At 44.4% G+C, this 14,635-nt stretch overlaps 1 protein-coding gene across 1 annotated transcript; it reads right to left on the reverse strand.

The window, feature by feature from the left end:
• Positions 1 to 6,022: 6,022 nt before the first annotated feature.
• Positions 6,023 to 13,736, reverse strand: USP49 (ubiquitin specific peptidase 49). The gene is made up of 5 exons (XM_068961041.1): positions 12,396 to 13,736; positions 10,918 to 11,122; positions 7,944 to 8,052; positions 7,195 to 7,400; positions 6,023 to 6,213 (listed from the first exon to the last, which is right to left on the reverse strand). Exons 1-5 carry the CDS (start codon positions 13,734 to 13,736, stop codon positions 6,023 to 6,025), a joined length of 2,052 nt encoding a protein of 683 aa, XP_068817142.1.
• Between the last annotated feature and the right edge of the window lie 899 nt (positions 13,737 to 14,635).

Consider the following 14,635-nt stretch of genomic DNA (forward strand, 5'->3'; position numbering starts at 1 on the left):
GGAACAAGTCCCAAACATGGATTTTAACAGATGGTTTGCTTCATAGTAAAAGAAAAAAAGAAATGGAAACTGTAGCCACCATACAGTGATGTTAGCATAGGTAATAGCTTATTCTTGAGGAATTTCCATTTTTGAGCAGTACTATGGGAAGAAGCCATTTGGTGTTGCATAGCATTTTAGTGCACCAGGTGGGTTTCCAGGCACCAGGGAGGCATTGTTGCTATAATACAGTGGGATTCGAGGGCAGTAATGTGCAGGTGGAGGCAAGGTGTGAGTAAGCCTGGGCAGTGGGCTCTGAAGCAACACTGCTTGAGGAAGCTGCTTCCTTCACAAGATAAGAGATATTTTCTGACCCTAAAATTCAGGGTAGTGCCACTGTCCAGGAGTTTGGGGTTCTTTGGAAATGGAGTATGTAAGGAACTGGCATGGAAAAAATGATGTAGGCTTAGAAAGGTGTGGACATACAGACAGGCTCCCCTTGGCAATTTTTTCTAGTTGATTTGCTCTACTAGGTGTTTAAAAAATATACATACTACTTTTTTGTGCCAAGTCTCTGTAACTGGTATGGGATTAAAGGATAAGAATTGGGAAGGAGGGTCAGTATAAATACACCACGGTGGCCTAATTTTAAGTTAGGCGTTATCTCTAGCAGTCTGTTCACTAAAGGTAAATAGAATAAAATGGTCCCTCCTTGACCCTGCTGGCATAAATCTGGCTAAGAAAGCTGTTAAAGAGACTTAGGTTTTTTATATGTTAAAGAAAAGCACCATTTTCTTAATGAGCTCTAATCAGGGAGGTCCCAGCTATTAGGAGGAAGGAGTTTGAGCCTGTATGAATTGAGGCCTATGGCTGGCTTAACATGATGTCAGGATCCTTTTAAGAATCTACACAGTGATCACAGATGCTCTGACAAGTTTATATCTTACTAGGCTGTTAAGATGAGGAAAAGTAACATACATTAAGTAAGGCTTGGGTTTGAAGCCATCACCCCCCAAATGGTGACCAGGAAGGAAACTTTTAAGCCCTGTCAGCCTGTATCAGACCACTGCTAAGCCTAGAAATAGCAGCACCTGTTGTTCTTTATAGCAGTGAAACTTACATCCTTGAAGTCTGCTACCTGAGCTACTCATAACTGTGAAAAGTTCTATTTGATAGCAATTTTCAAAGGTAAAATTGAAAACATGGCCAAAATTAAAGACATGGCAGCTTCCAAAAGTGTAATTCAAGTTTCACTTAAAATGTGATGTCTTAGCTTCAAGTAACAGTGTTGCTGTTGGTTTATAAAGCCATAAGCTGATAAGGTAAAGTTTCATTTCAACTGGCTTAATTCCTGAAAGCGGTAAGAATTTAGCAGGTTAAAGCTACCAAATCTACACCAAATTTTGATGGATAATTATGAATTCTGTAAATGAAAATCCTGGCTTTCACCATTTCAACACAACATTTTTCCTCAAGGGAAGTGTTTTACATCATGTCATGAGGTGTTTAGCCCAGGCTAGTTAACACTACTATGGGAAAATCTCCTACACTACCCAGTTAGATCTGAAATAGAAACATGCCAGCGGAAGTTAGTATGGAAACAGTCCACAAAATGACCATTCACTTCAGTGCTCTAGTGACTGAGGTGTGCTTAGAACAGTGTTTGGGTTGAATACACAGTGGTTAAAGTCCTAGACCAAGAAAATGGTTAATTTAAATATGGAAGATAAAAACTAAACTCACAGTCATATTTAGAAGGCGCTTTTCAATTTTAGTGCTAACTAACTTCAAAAAAATCAACCACCAGGGAGATGCATACTTACCTGGTAAGGAAAAAAAAAAGTGGCCATGAGAGGTTTTATTCCACAGATAGAACCTCCTCACCTGATTAGGCCAGTCATTAGGCTGAGGGACCCAATTATCAAATGTGCTTTGAGTAAGCTTTTTAAACACCCTTTGGTGAAGACTCAGGAGCTCAGTGGAAACCCTAAGGTGGGAGTAAAAGGAACACGCTGTTTATAGCCCTGCAGGTGAGCAGGCCGGGTCTTCTCGGCCACAGCTACTCAGTCTCGTCCCCATCAGTGGGACTGGGTTGCTGGGACAGGTTCTTGAGCCTTCTTTTTTGCATATTACACAGTGCACTGGCTTGCCTTACAATCTAAAGGTTCACATATAGGGGATTGTGTTTTACACTGCTTCCTGAAACTTTGTGCAGAAGAACTTAGAACTAATGAAGGTGCCACTTCAGGAGGAACGGTTTTTGTTTGACTTGCACTATACGTTGCCTAGCATTAGACAAACTAAATACCTTTTTCTGAACATTTGTGCTCTCCCAACCAGCTGGAAAAGTAACCCTTCCACTTAAAAGATAAAACTTCAGATAGGGATATATTGTATGTTTAGGAAGGGGAAGCCCTCCCAGCCTGATTTTAAAAAGGCCTGAGTTAATGTTCGGAATATAAGGGGTGGTAAAAAAGAATAGGGTATATAGTTTGCCTTGAAAAGGAGACACCGATGAATAATCAAACACAAAGATTTTGGACATTACAGTAGAATTTTCAGAACTTGCTGGTAATAATTTGCTTTCACACACATAAGATACGAAATGTTTTTAAAAAGTGATACCAAATGTCCTTTACACTATACAGACCCATTTGCCACTTGAAATGACAAGAATCCTTTCCCTTAATCTTTTCAATCCCATGCAAACCATAATTAGGTACAAGGCACCAAATTTTATGAATTGTATAAAATCAGTTCACAAAGCTTTATCAGTACGTAAAACAAACTCCCTTTCTCCCTCCCTGCCCACCCATATCCCACCCCCCGCCCCACCCACCCCCACCCAACCAAGTTTTCATTCTGTACTACTGTCAACCTCTCACGTTTATGCTGGGACCTGGCTAGGGCTGTGCCCCACTGCCTGCCAACCCACCTCATCAGTTCTTACACTTGGATGGAAGTGTAATCATAGCCAGAGTGGAAAACTCATAGAATCATTGATTCTAGAAACCTTGACATTAAAAACAAAAATAAACTCTGCTATTGAGTCCATAGGACACATTAACACTTTTATAGTTCCCAATTTTATTCATGACATTTAAGAGACATCTGGAAATTCTTTACAGTGCGTCGCTGTCCCCGTCAGCCTGAGAGGGACTGGATCAAAGCAGGCAAGAGGCCTGCCATCTTGAATAAGAGCTTCAGTTCCTAGCCATTGAGGGCATTCCTAATTTTTTTTTTGTTAACACTAGCATGAATGCTTGTCTCTGAGGCAACCACAAGTATGAGGGTCAAGCTAGACTGAGGTAAAATTTTGAGGGCCAGGTTGCATTCATCTTGGCTGGCTACAGCAGGAAGTAAACACACCAGCCAACTACAAAGGGTTCCTAGAACAGGGCTGTAACTACTTGTCTGGGAGAGAAGCAGGCCCGTAAGGTTCAGTTAGGAGATCTTGGATTTGATTTGGCAGCATCTAGTCAACTTCCACCTGGTTCTTATTTTCTTCTTTACAATGGTTTGACTTAAAGTAAGATGCAACTAAGAAATTAATCTACTTCAGTATGTAAATAAATTAAAGGCAAAAGGACATTTCCCTCACAACAGCCATTGGCTTATGCATCAGGAAATTCTTTTCTTTAATAAAAATCTCCATAAATACTAACTTCTCAACAGCGTCTATTGCTGCTGCCTCTGGGTACCTGAGGTGTCTGGCTGCAGGGGCACCTTCAAGTGTGTGCAGCACTTTGAGGACTCTGGTATTGGTTTCTGTTCCAACTCACTTTAAGTGATTTTATTAATTTGAAGCACTTACCCTATTAATACAAAGTCCTTAGTCTGCTTAATTCTTAACTTTTGGTATAAAACTTTTTAAAAATTAAATTTGAAGATGTTTTAATTTTCCATGAGATGTTTATTTTTCTTATTCCCCCCCGGGACAGCCTGAGGGATTTAGTAGATGCTGTATAGTACTTCTCTGTTTGTCAGTTCTCTTTTTCTAGAATAATAAGTATAGCATTCAGTGAAAGATGAGGCACAATTTATATTTTCCTTCCCTTTTTACTTTTTTTTTTAAGTCAGTGCGCTTTTCTCTTGCCACAACAGGTCATCACCAATCATACCAACTTAAAAATGTGGATCTAGAGACTACAGTCTCGTTATCAGAGCCTCTGGCAGCATGGGCGGCTGTGACACTTTAAAACAGTGTCCAGGTGAGGGTAAGCCCGGGCCAAGCTTGTACAAAGAAGCCTGCAGTAGACAATATAAACCAAATAGCATAAAAAATGCCATACGCTATCGCTTCCAAATAAAAGCTAAATATTACAGAAACCTCACAGTGCTGGAAAAAGCAAGTTTAATTTAAAGTATAGTCACTCCCTTTCTTTATCACGGTGAGCCATCTTCTGTCTGATTTCCTCCAAATCTCAGTGCTGTCTGGTAGGTCCTATGGGAGAATTCATCTCAAAAGAGGTCAACAGCAAATACTATACAGATCTGCTTGGGAAATGTGGTCTTTCAACATTGCTAAAGCTACGCCCCTCATCCTTTAGCCTCTTGTTTGCCAACTTCCCACCCCTCCCCAAACTTCCTTCACATCTACTCCCTTCAGGTGACATCTGTACTTCTACCTGAACTGAATGTTAATATGACATACTCAGTCAAAAGATGAGCATTCCAAGTGACAGGCTGAGGTGCTGTGGCACTCCCACAGTGAGAGTTGCAGTATGCATTCACTTTTACTAGTGAGTCAAAGTGAAGGACCGAGGAGGGAAATTCAGTGGTGCCTGACAGGGCAGAGGGCTTCCATATGGGCAATTTCATGCCAGTTAGAAACTGACCCAGTTTAAAAAAGAAAGATATATCTTACTAGCACTGAAGTGATGGACAGGACACTTGTTTTTCTCTGATGGACTGAGGGTGGGTGGGTAAAGAAACAGTAGGGATTAGCAGATTTTGGAGGAAACCGGCCAGGGCTGTCAGCAATAAACAGTTCAGACATACAGGAGGAAGAGTCCTAAGCCTTCGAAAAGCCAAAGCTCCCACACCTTGTGAAAAGGAAATAAGCTGCAGGTTAAGAGAAGCTGCATGCTGCACCAAGGTGAGAACGGGGGACAGGCATTTCGATAAGCCCTGGACCACTGGCTCCCCCACCCCCACCCTCTGAGTTCTGAGAAAGCCTCAGAAACCTGACCTAAAAAGACCAGTTTAAACCAAACTACGTGCTTGCCCTAGACCTGAACCAGGAGTTTGCTACAGAACTGAGTATCCAGGAGTGAACTCAGGCTCAGCGTGCCACAAAGAGCATGTCATGTACCAGTTTCTTGCTTCCCCATATGAACTGCTCCTTCTTTAGAGTGAAGGGATGTTCGTGCCATCTCAGAAGATGTGGAATGATTAAATGACAGCAGCAGCCAGGTAGAATATGACATGAAAAACCTCCCATTTTTCATGGAGAAATTTGCTCCATGCACCTCCTTCCATTCTTCAACTGCTATCTCCTAAAAAAGGAAGTCTCTAAATTTTCAACCCTTGAGGACTACTTCCTCTGTAGGAAAAAGTCCTGACTTCACCTCCCACCTTGGAACCAATCCTGTCCAGCAAGCTGCCAGCCCAGGGCCCCTCCTTGCTCTGCAGTGCTCTGTCGAAGGCTGCTCACGTCAGGAGGCTCTTCCGGTGCTGCAAGGGGTCCCGATTAGCGGGGGAATCACATAATAGGAAGAAAACACTGCTGGATATGACCAACTCACTCCCTCTTTCCTCCACCCAAATCCCTCTATATTCAGAAGCAACTGCTGAAAGAGTCTTCATAGAAGTTACTCCTTTTGATTTGCTTTAACAAAGGAGGGAATTTTCTAAACCCATTTAAAAGAAAGTGACTACAGATTTTGTGATAGATACCAGTTACCCGGCACCTTCTGCTCTAGACCCAGTGAGGCAAACCTAGTAATCTGTTCCTGTAGTAAACCTTATTTCCTGTAAGAGGAAAGAGGTACCAATACCAAGAGTTTAAAAGCAAGTCAGTCCTTGATAATGTGCTTGCCATTCAGGGGAAGGTCCGTGGTCTGCCCTCATCGTTGTTGCTGGAATGCACCTGAGTTTGGAGTTGGGTTGCTGAGATTCCTGCATTGCCCTGAACTGTTCTTTGAGTGTAAAAAAGGATGTAGGCTTGAGTTTTGCACACTTCCTCGACACTGCATACATTCAGCTTTGAGTCATTGCAGTGGACCCAAAAACCTAGGAAACCAAATGAAAGAAAGAGAGAATATGACTGCCCAACTTAAATTTCAATCAGCAGGCAAACGAGGAGATGAAAAAAGGGACAGAGAAGTTCTGAATAGATCCAACCTTTGATTGGTGGTGGTGGAGGAAGAGATAAGTAAATGAAACCATTGGTTTTAGCCCCACAAGCCCCACCACAATACTGCTTACAGTACTGACTAATTTTTGTCCTCATTTCATTCAGGCTTTTTCACTGCCCATTAGGGACTTCTACAAAGACAGACTGGGGGCTAAGAGATGTGAAAAAAATGGGGAGGAGAGGGGAAATGTACATAGATAAAGGTATGGAAGGAAAGGAAAACTTAGAAGGAATAAAGTTATTTTTCACACTCACTCTGGTAGCCACCCCAAGGGCTGAGGGGTTCAAGATGGGTAAACTATTAAAAACACATCCACAACCCACCTGCCTTAGCACAGTAGCTGGGAGGCTCTGCTCTGGGGGACAAGGACTGAAAGAAAGCTCCTTGGGAAGGGCCCTTGGATCCTCACACCTCCCATGTTAAGGGAGGTGATCAGGACATAGTATTGTAAGTGCTCAGAAAGTGTCCTCAGCTTTACTATGGGCTGATGCTAGTGAGACTCATATAGTATGAATATGACCACGACATAGCTAGGTCATACTGTTTATGCAAAACCAAGAAGGAAAGAGGTCTGCAGCAGAAGTATTAACAACAGCTATAACCTCTAGCATTAACTGACCATTATGTGCTAGGCACCACGCTCAGCACTTTTACATGTTGGTTCCTGTCAATTCTTAGAAGAGTTATATGTTGTCAGTGATATATTCAAAATTTGAATCCATCTTTCATAATTCTTTCCACTGGATTTCAATGTATGTAATATCCCCCTACAGATTAAATAAAAAGGAGAGGAATGAAATGTGGACAAACCAACCCTTTTTGGTGTCCCCCACCCCACAGAGTAAAGCGCACGCACCTCCCTCTGTGTTGTAGCAATAGGCTGTGTAGTGTCCTGAGCCAAACCCTTTCCCGTGATGCATGACCACTGCGGAGAGATCATAGGCAAAGGTCTCTTTGTCAAGAGAGGAGAGCATGTCCCTGCAGCAGTAAGGTTCCATGGTTAATACCTGGTCAAAGACGACATGGACCCCAATCTTCTCTCGGTGATTACGGCCAGACCACCTGTAACATGGATATGAACTTCTTACCAGTAAGAAATGGCATGTGTGATCATAGGCAGAGGTAGGTAAAATAGAAGTGGGGAAAACTTAACCTGGATTTGGTTTTCACAGCAAGGTAGGAGTACTCAGTGTTCACATATATTTCCTGTGAACATTCAGATGTTCTCTGAAACTAGAAATCCCTAAACAAGCAATCCAGGCAATACTCTTGATAGTTTACTTCCTACCCTTCTTTTCACAGATTATCTCATACTTTATTCTGAAGATGGCTCTATATAAGCCCAAGTGAGGCTATTAAACCTTCAAGCACAGACACCCACTGCAACCTAGCTGATTTAATAGGGCTGTGAGGGCAGAAGCCCCGTCCTGACCCCCAATATCCACTTGCCTCACTGGGCAGGAACCATATACTCCATGGAAAGCCTAAGGACTCCAGGAAGCAGGCTTCTCCCCCCAACACCAAAGACATTTGCCCTCACCAAAGCCTTTGAAGTAGCTATTGCCACAGCTCACAGACACCTGGGATGCCCCAGAGCAAGCTCACCTGAATCTTTTAAGGTGCAGCCGGAGGACCTGAGGTAGTCTGTAGATCATTAACTGCTTTCTAGCTTCACTCAGAACAAGGGGTTTTGGATTGGATTTTCGTCGTTTGCCTAGATGGTTTGGGAAGGTATAAGACATGGATCGTGAGGAGACTCATTCTTTCCGAGCCGTGCAGAGACAGTGACTTGCCACCCAATATGCATTCTCCTAGTGTCTCAGTACTTCAACCTCAGTTTTATTTGGGCAGCAATGTGATCCTCTCTAAGGCTGCATTTCCCAGCCTCACATGCCCACGTGGTATGGCCACGGAAGTTCTGGCTGAGATGAGAGAAACGACTGTGTGGCTCTCGGGGGATGGCTGCTTAAAGAAGGCTGATGCAGTTGTAAGGTGCATCCTTTGTCCTTCCCACCATTTGAAAGGAATCTCAGTTTCCTTTCCTGTGAAATGGGGGATAATGCATGTATCTCAGGTTTAGGGAAAAGGTAAGAGGACACAGGGGGTTTCCCAGGTGGTTCAGTGCTAAACAATCTGCCTGCCAAGGCAGGAGATGCAGGTTCGATCCCTGGGTTGGAAAGATACCCTGGAAGAAGACATGGCAGCCCACTCCAGTACTTCTGCCTGGGAAATCCCATGGACAGAGGAGCCTGGTGGGCTACAGTCCATGGGGTCGCAAAGAGTCAGATACGACTTAGTGTTTGACCATGCATGCGTGCAAGAGGCACAGGATTACCAAAGGACAGTGTATTTAAAGAGATTTTTTCTCCCACGTGACTTGCTTGTGGCCTATATAAATATTTAGAAAAGAAACTTAACTGGTTTTGTATTTTTATGCCATACTTATTTTCTGAAACATGTTTCTTGGTAACAGCACTGCTAGACATGCAGAACAAGGCTGGCCATTGGCTACATATACCCCATTCAAAACAAAACCAATGCTCAGGACTCCAATTTTGTTTCTAAAGATACTGAATTGTGGGTGAAATGCATTTCTAAATTACAGCAAGGAAACAGAAATGAAGTTCTCTTAATTTCCATCAGAAGCCTTCTCTATAACCATTTACTGATGACTGCTCTGTTATATTAATTCAGTCAGTGAATGGACGGGAATATAAAATTCATGGTCCACTGTGGTGTCTGCTAATTGTCTCTGAGCTGTCGATATCATGGTCTCAGTGTCTGAGGAGCCTGGCATCTGATTCGAAGTCCTGTTTGTACTGCTTGTGAAAAGTAGCAAATCACAGGCAGATGACATATCATGGAGCTTTCTCTGACAATAGGTTGTGGAGCTGTTGCTTCTCATGATAGATTGCAGCAACTAGATTGCAGCTTTTACTAGGGCTGGCAGTCATGGTATGTGAGGGCATGAGCAGAAAGAGAATTCAAAGAGGGGCCTGGCCTTATTTTACATTCCTGTTCACCAGGAGATTTTTGAATATTACTGCAGCTCTCTGCCTGGGAATCCCGGCAGTGACTGCTGCTCTCAGCAGAGGGAGTATGTGAGCTAAAATGAAGACAATATAGAATCTGGCTTTGTTTCTCTCAAATGAAATTCACGAAGAAAAATCACTGATTCAGTTAAGACTGATCAGTTCTGTCTCCCATTTGATTAAGCTGGCTATACAGAGAGGTGAAAGACTGATAGTTTTGAAACTTTCACAAGCAACAGATCGTTTCATCTCATCCCTTCACTATAGCTTTCCTTCCTTGCTATTTGAACCTGTCTACAGAGATACTGATAAATGGGCACATCTGACAACCAGAAAAAACAATCCTTTCTTGCAAAAATAAATAAAAGTGTTTCTTGCCTAATCTATCAGGTCCGAGAATGATAGACTTAAGGCTGTTAACATCTTTCTGTTCCCTACAAGTATAAAACTTCATGACTCACTATTTTAAAAAGAAAAAAAATACATACTGTCCTAATAAGACAATTTAAATCACTGCCTTTATATATCTCTATGTAACAGGATAGGTGAGTTTATGCTTAACCAAGTACAGGATTTCACATTTTGTTTTAAAATGGCAAAATGGTATCAGAAGTGTGACTTTTGATTTTTGACTTCATTCTTCAGAGAGAACAGGTTTCCCACAATTCACTACTTTAAAAACCATATGCAAAAATATTAAAGGGCTACCATAAAATTGTTATTCCCAAACCAAAACTTATAGTCTGAACTATAATATGGCTGCACATTGTTCTCAGATCTCTGCACAATCCATTCATCTTAGTTTCCAAATCTCTATATGCCAAAACCCCCAAACATCAGTTTCAAAGTATTTGCTCTGCATTTCCGGTGTACATGCTGGGTTAGCAAAAGCATTGTTAGTGTGGCAAGACACAGGGTTGGGGGATGCATAAGGTGCTCTCAGAACCATATGGAAAAAATTCCACTTTACAATTAAAGCCATGATAGAGAAATACTTCCTCTGACCCTTCTGAGATGTGAACCTTTCAGGGATGAGAAAATAATGATGAAGCTGCCATGGAGCAATATACCATATGACTTGCTCTCTTGGTCTCAATGTACCCTTAGCATCACTTCTGACAGACTTGAATTCAGGATAAAAGTACACTTTTCTGATACATAGCCCTCAAACAGGCTATGCCACCTGTATTTAGACTAAATTAGAACTGTCAAACTCTATTCATGAATTTAAGCAAGACCCCCATAACCTATGAAGCTAAATACATTCTTGGAGTCCCCATTTCAAGGTCCATACTTTCAAATGCCTCCCAAGATAACAACTAACTTCAATCACAGCAGGAGTCCAAGGAGGTCCAACTCCTAGGTTTGGTTTTATTTTTTTTAATATATAATGTCCATATGCTTTTTCTCAGGAAAATAGGAGGAAAAACATCCTTAAAAGATGCTTTAGAACCACTCAATATTACAGTGTTATTTTTGACTAAAAGGGCAACTGAAATACCTTAAATTGATATTCTAGTTACCCACACCTTCCCCCCAGGACTCACTGTTACACTGGTCACAAGCGTAGATTCTGCCTTCCAGGGCCTCTGTCTCTGTGAACTTGGCCAGCATCTCAGTGAGCAGGCACTCTGTCTGATTCAAAGGGACAAACCCCTTTTCTATGCAGTGATAGCGTTCAGGGAACTCCAGGGACAGATCCCAAAAGGGCTCAATGGTATTGGATTTGTAATTGCATGATACACAAGTGACCTAGGATGAAAAGATTAGTTTAAAGGTTATGTAACTTCCATGCTTCCCACATTCATTTTTGCTAGCACATAACAACCAAAACTAAGTGTATAGCTTTCAAACAATATTTCGTATTTAAATGATAAACGTAACTTTTAAGAGAATTAGAGCATATTGCTTCTGGTATGTATCTCTGTGATGCTAGCTGGAACTGGAAAACCACACAGCACAGACAGTATTTCCGACCCCCCTTTCTCTCTTCTCTCCCATTCAGAGCCTCAGTATTACAGACAGAAGTTATCACGGAGTCATCAAGGCATCTGTCTGAGATGGAGAATTTGCAGATTCCTGTCTGCTTCTCTCATCCTCATACTCTATCCTCCTCTAGACTCCGCTCCTTCCATCCAACCCAGCTTTCCTCTTTTTGCTCTTGTTTCTAGCAGCATCCCTACACTGATGCCTGTGCTCCAAGAGCCTCGAAGTACCTTGTGATTTGCCCTCCTCCCCGACTATAACCTTCCTAGATGCACCTTTCTTCCTACAGACTCCCAGGGAGGTTGAGGAAGTGCTGAGAAATACTCCCTTTTCACAAGCTGAAATACAAAAGCTGAAATAAACTTTTCTTCCCGTTCTACTCATCCTTCTTTTAAAATTCTAACTATCTCAGTAGCATAGTGCACAGGTTTTACCTGAATCTCTCAAGTTGCCCACTTTTTTAACTCTATCAATTCTTTCTGCATGTTCTCACAAAGGCTTACCTGTGTCTTCCCTCATATCCTTACATGGCTAAGGAAACGAAAGGGAGTGGGGAACCGGAGGGAGGGTTGCTTAGGCCTTTGGCATCTTCCTAGCCACCTCCCTCCCTTGTAATTTGAAGGAAGGCTTTAGAAGGAATGATGCTCTTTCAAACAACCATGGAACCAAGGTTATAGGCAAACTCTTCAATTTCCTAAAGCTGATCAAATGGGATGGGATGCCAGCAAGGGGTACTTAACTGTAACGAGAATATTACATTACTGTATCATCATTATAGATTAAAAGACATTTCCTGAAAGTGAAGTGATTTGGCAAGTTAAACTAAAAATCTGCCTGGAAAACAGGAGGCAGGTTCACCAACGAAGCCCTCACATAGTACTGTGAAAGGCACCGCGGTCGCCCTCCACTGTGCATAGTTACAGCAAACGTATCCTCATTAGGCCAACAACTTGGGGAAGGCACTCACGGGAAGCCTACTACTACACCAGCCCTGCTCCAGCGTGGTGGGCAGTCAGGGCTGCGCCGAGCACACACCTACCTGGCTAAGTAGCTGCCCGTGAAATATGGTGTTCACCACCTTTAAGACCTGTTTGGTGAGCTTCCTCTGGGAGAAGGGGATGAGGATCCGGCGTGTCGTGCCTTCGGACTCGAGTTCCTGCTGCACTTTGTGCAAAAGCTCGCAGAGAAACTCCTGCGCGTCCTGCTGGTCGTAGCCGCGGAAGGCGGGGATCAGGCTCCACACCGAGTGAAGCATGGCGAAGGGCGACACCAGGGCCCACTTCCCCGACCACATGACGCGGAAGAGGGTGTGCAGTTCGTGGCAGAGGGAGATGTGCTTCGAGCTGGGCTCCTTGTTCTGAATGAGCTCTAGCCTCCTGCTAAGGGAGGTCCCACCGTTCAAGCAGAGGCCCTCGCGCTCGCAGGCCTCGGCCCCGTCACTCCGGGGCGACGACAGCTCTGTGGCGGAGCTGCTGGCTGGCCTGCCTGAGAGCGGGGCCTTGCCGTTGGCGGCCCTGGGGAACAGCTGCTCCGTCTTGGACGGGTCGAGGTTCAGAAAGCACTCGCGGAACTTGCGCAGGTGGCTGAGCACCTGCAGGATGGAGTTCATGTAGCAGGTATTGCCCAGGTTGCGCAAGCCCGTGACGCCAGGCGCCATGGCGGGCGCGCGGCGCGGCGCAGGGCGGGGCCCGGCGGGCGCGCGCGCGGCGGGCACGCGCGGCGGCGCGGTGCGGGGCGCGTGCAGCAGCAGGCGCGCGCTTTTGCGCGGAGGGGCGCTGGCCAGCTCCTCCAGCAGCCGTCGCTTCACCTCGCGCCGCCGCTGCCGCGCCGCCTCCTTCTTGCGCTCCAGCGCCTCTTCCCGCCGCCGCTGCTCCAGCTTGGCCTGGCCCCGCGAGGTCTTCTCGAACCAGAGCCGCAGCGTCCTGGCCAGCAGGCGCTGGCGCCGGTACCACAGAGCCGTGAGCATCTGCGGCTGTCCCTGAGGAGCGCGCTGAGGCGGGACGGCGTCCTCGCCCGCCGCCATGGACCGCAGCGTCCGCCCGCGCCTCTGCGGCGGGTCCTGCGTCTGGCCCCTGACCGCCAGGAGGGAGCTTCTCAGCAGCTTCAGGTCCCCCTCCGGGTTGTCGTTAAGCACGTAGTCCTTGCACAGGTAGCAGAACACGTAGAGATCCCGGACCTCCATGGCTAGAGGGTGTCTGGTCTCTTCGAAGTGTTTGAGTGCGTGATCCTCGATGTAGCGGCCGCAGGCCACGTGCGAGCACTTGAGACAAGCCCACACCGACTCGGTGGTGGCGCACTCCCGGCAGTACCACTTCTGCGGGTTCAGGATGGAGTGGTCCTGGGCGAGCCGCAACCGCCCTACATGTTTGCATCTATCCATGTCTTAGGGAAGGCTCCACTCTTTCAACCTGGCACGATAAGGGTCCCCAGAGAGAGAGAGAGAGAGAAAAAAAAAAAACTTTCAGCAAAATATTTTTCTAGAAAAAGGCTTGCAACCGGCATTTTCCACTCAGTATTCTTTAGTTTTCAATTCAAAATTGGTTCCTTTGGAAGGAATTTTTATAAAAGGAAAAAGCAATTTCGGCATAGACTGGGAATTACAGAAAGACAATTCCTTAAAAAAAAGGAAGAATCATAAAATACTAAACGACAGACCTTACCACTAATGTGTAACTTTACATTTTCTAAGGCTGTTTTAGTTCTTGAGTATCAGCTAATTTTTACGTAAGGCTGATTTAGAAATGTCATTACCCTCATTTCACGTTGCACTCAACTGGCCACTAGGGGAAAGAAGCCCGTATTCTGAGCCATCTCTGAATTGATGATGTCCTGGAAATGAAAGCCTCTCTGACTCATGGTGACAAGATGCTGGCTGTATGCAAAAAGGGACAGGGCAGAGGAAAGGCGAAGAGAGACAGAGAGAGCTCACAAACCAGTGACACCGGGACCTCATCACAAACCAGGAGACATGAAGACACTCAAATACAAAGGCAATCTTAGGTCAATTTCACTGTATTTCAAAGTAGAGATAACAAAATATGGTTAAAAAAAGCGCGAGAGAAATGGTAAGAAAGAGAAAGTCCTTTGTAGTACAAAGTAATTTTATTTTGTGTCCAAAGATCCTAGCTAAGTAGGGTAGACTGAGCCTCAATCTAACATTTTATTTGTTTTCTGTGGTCTACAAGTTTGTGCCTTATTTCATATGCTGAAATCTTAAACCCCCTCCCCCAGGTGATGGTATTAGGAGGTGAGGTCTTTGGAAGATGCTTAAGTCATGAA

The sequence above is a fragment of the Capricornis sumatraensis genome, chromosome 22 (assembly GCF_032405125.1).
Source record: "Capricornis sumatraensis isolate serow.1 chromosome 22, serow.2, whole genome shotgun sequence".
In the NCBI taxonomy this organism is placed as follows: Eukaryota; Metazoa; Chordata; class Mammalia; order Artiodactyla; family Bovidae; genus Capricornis; species Capricornis sumatraensis.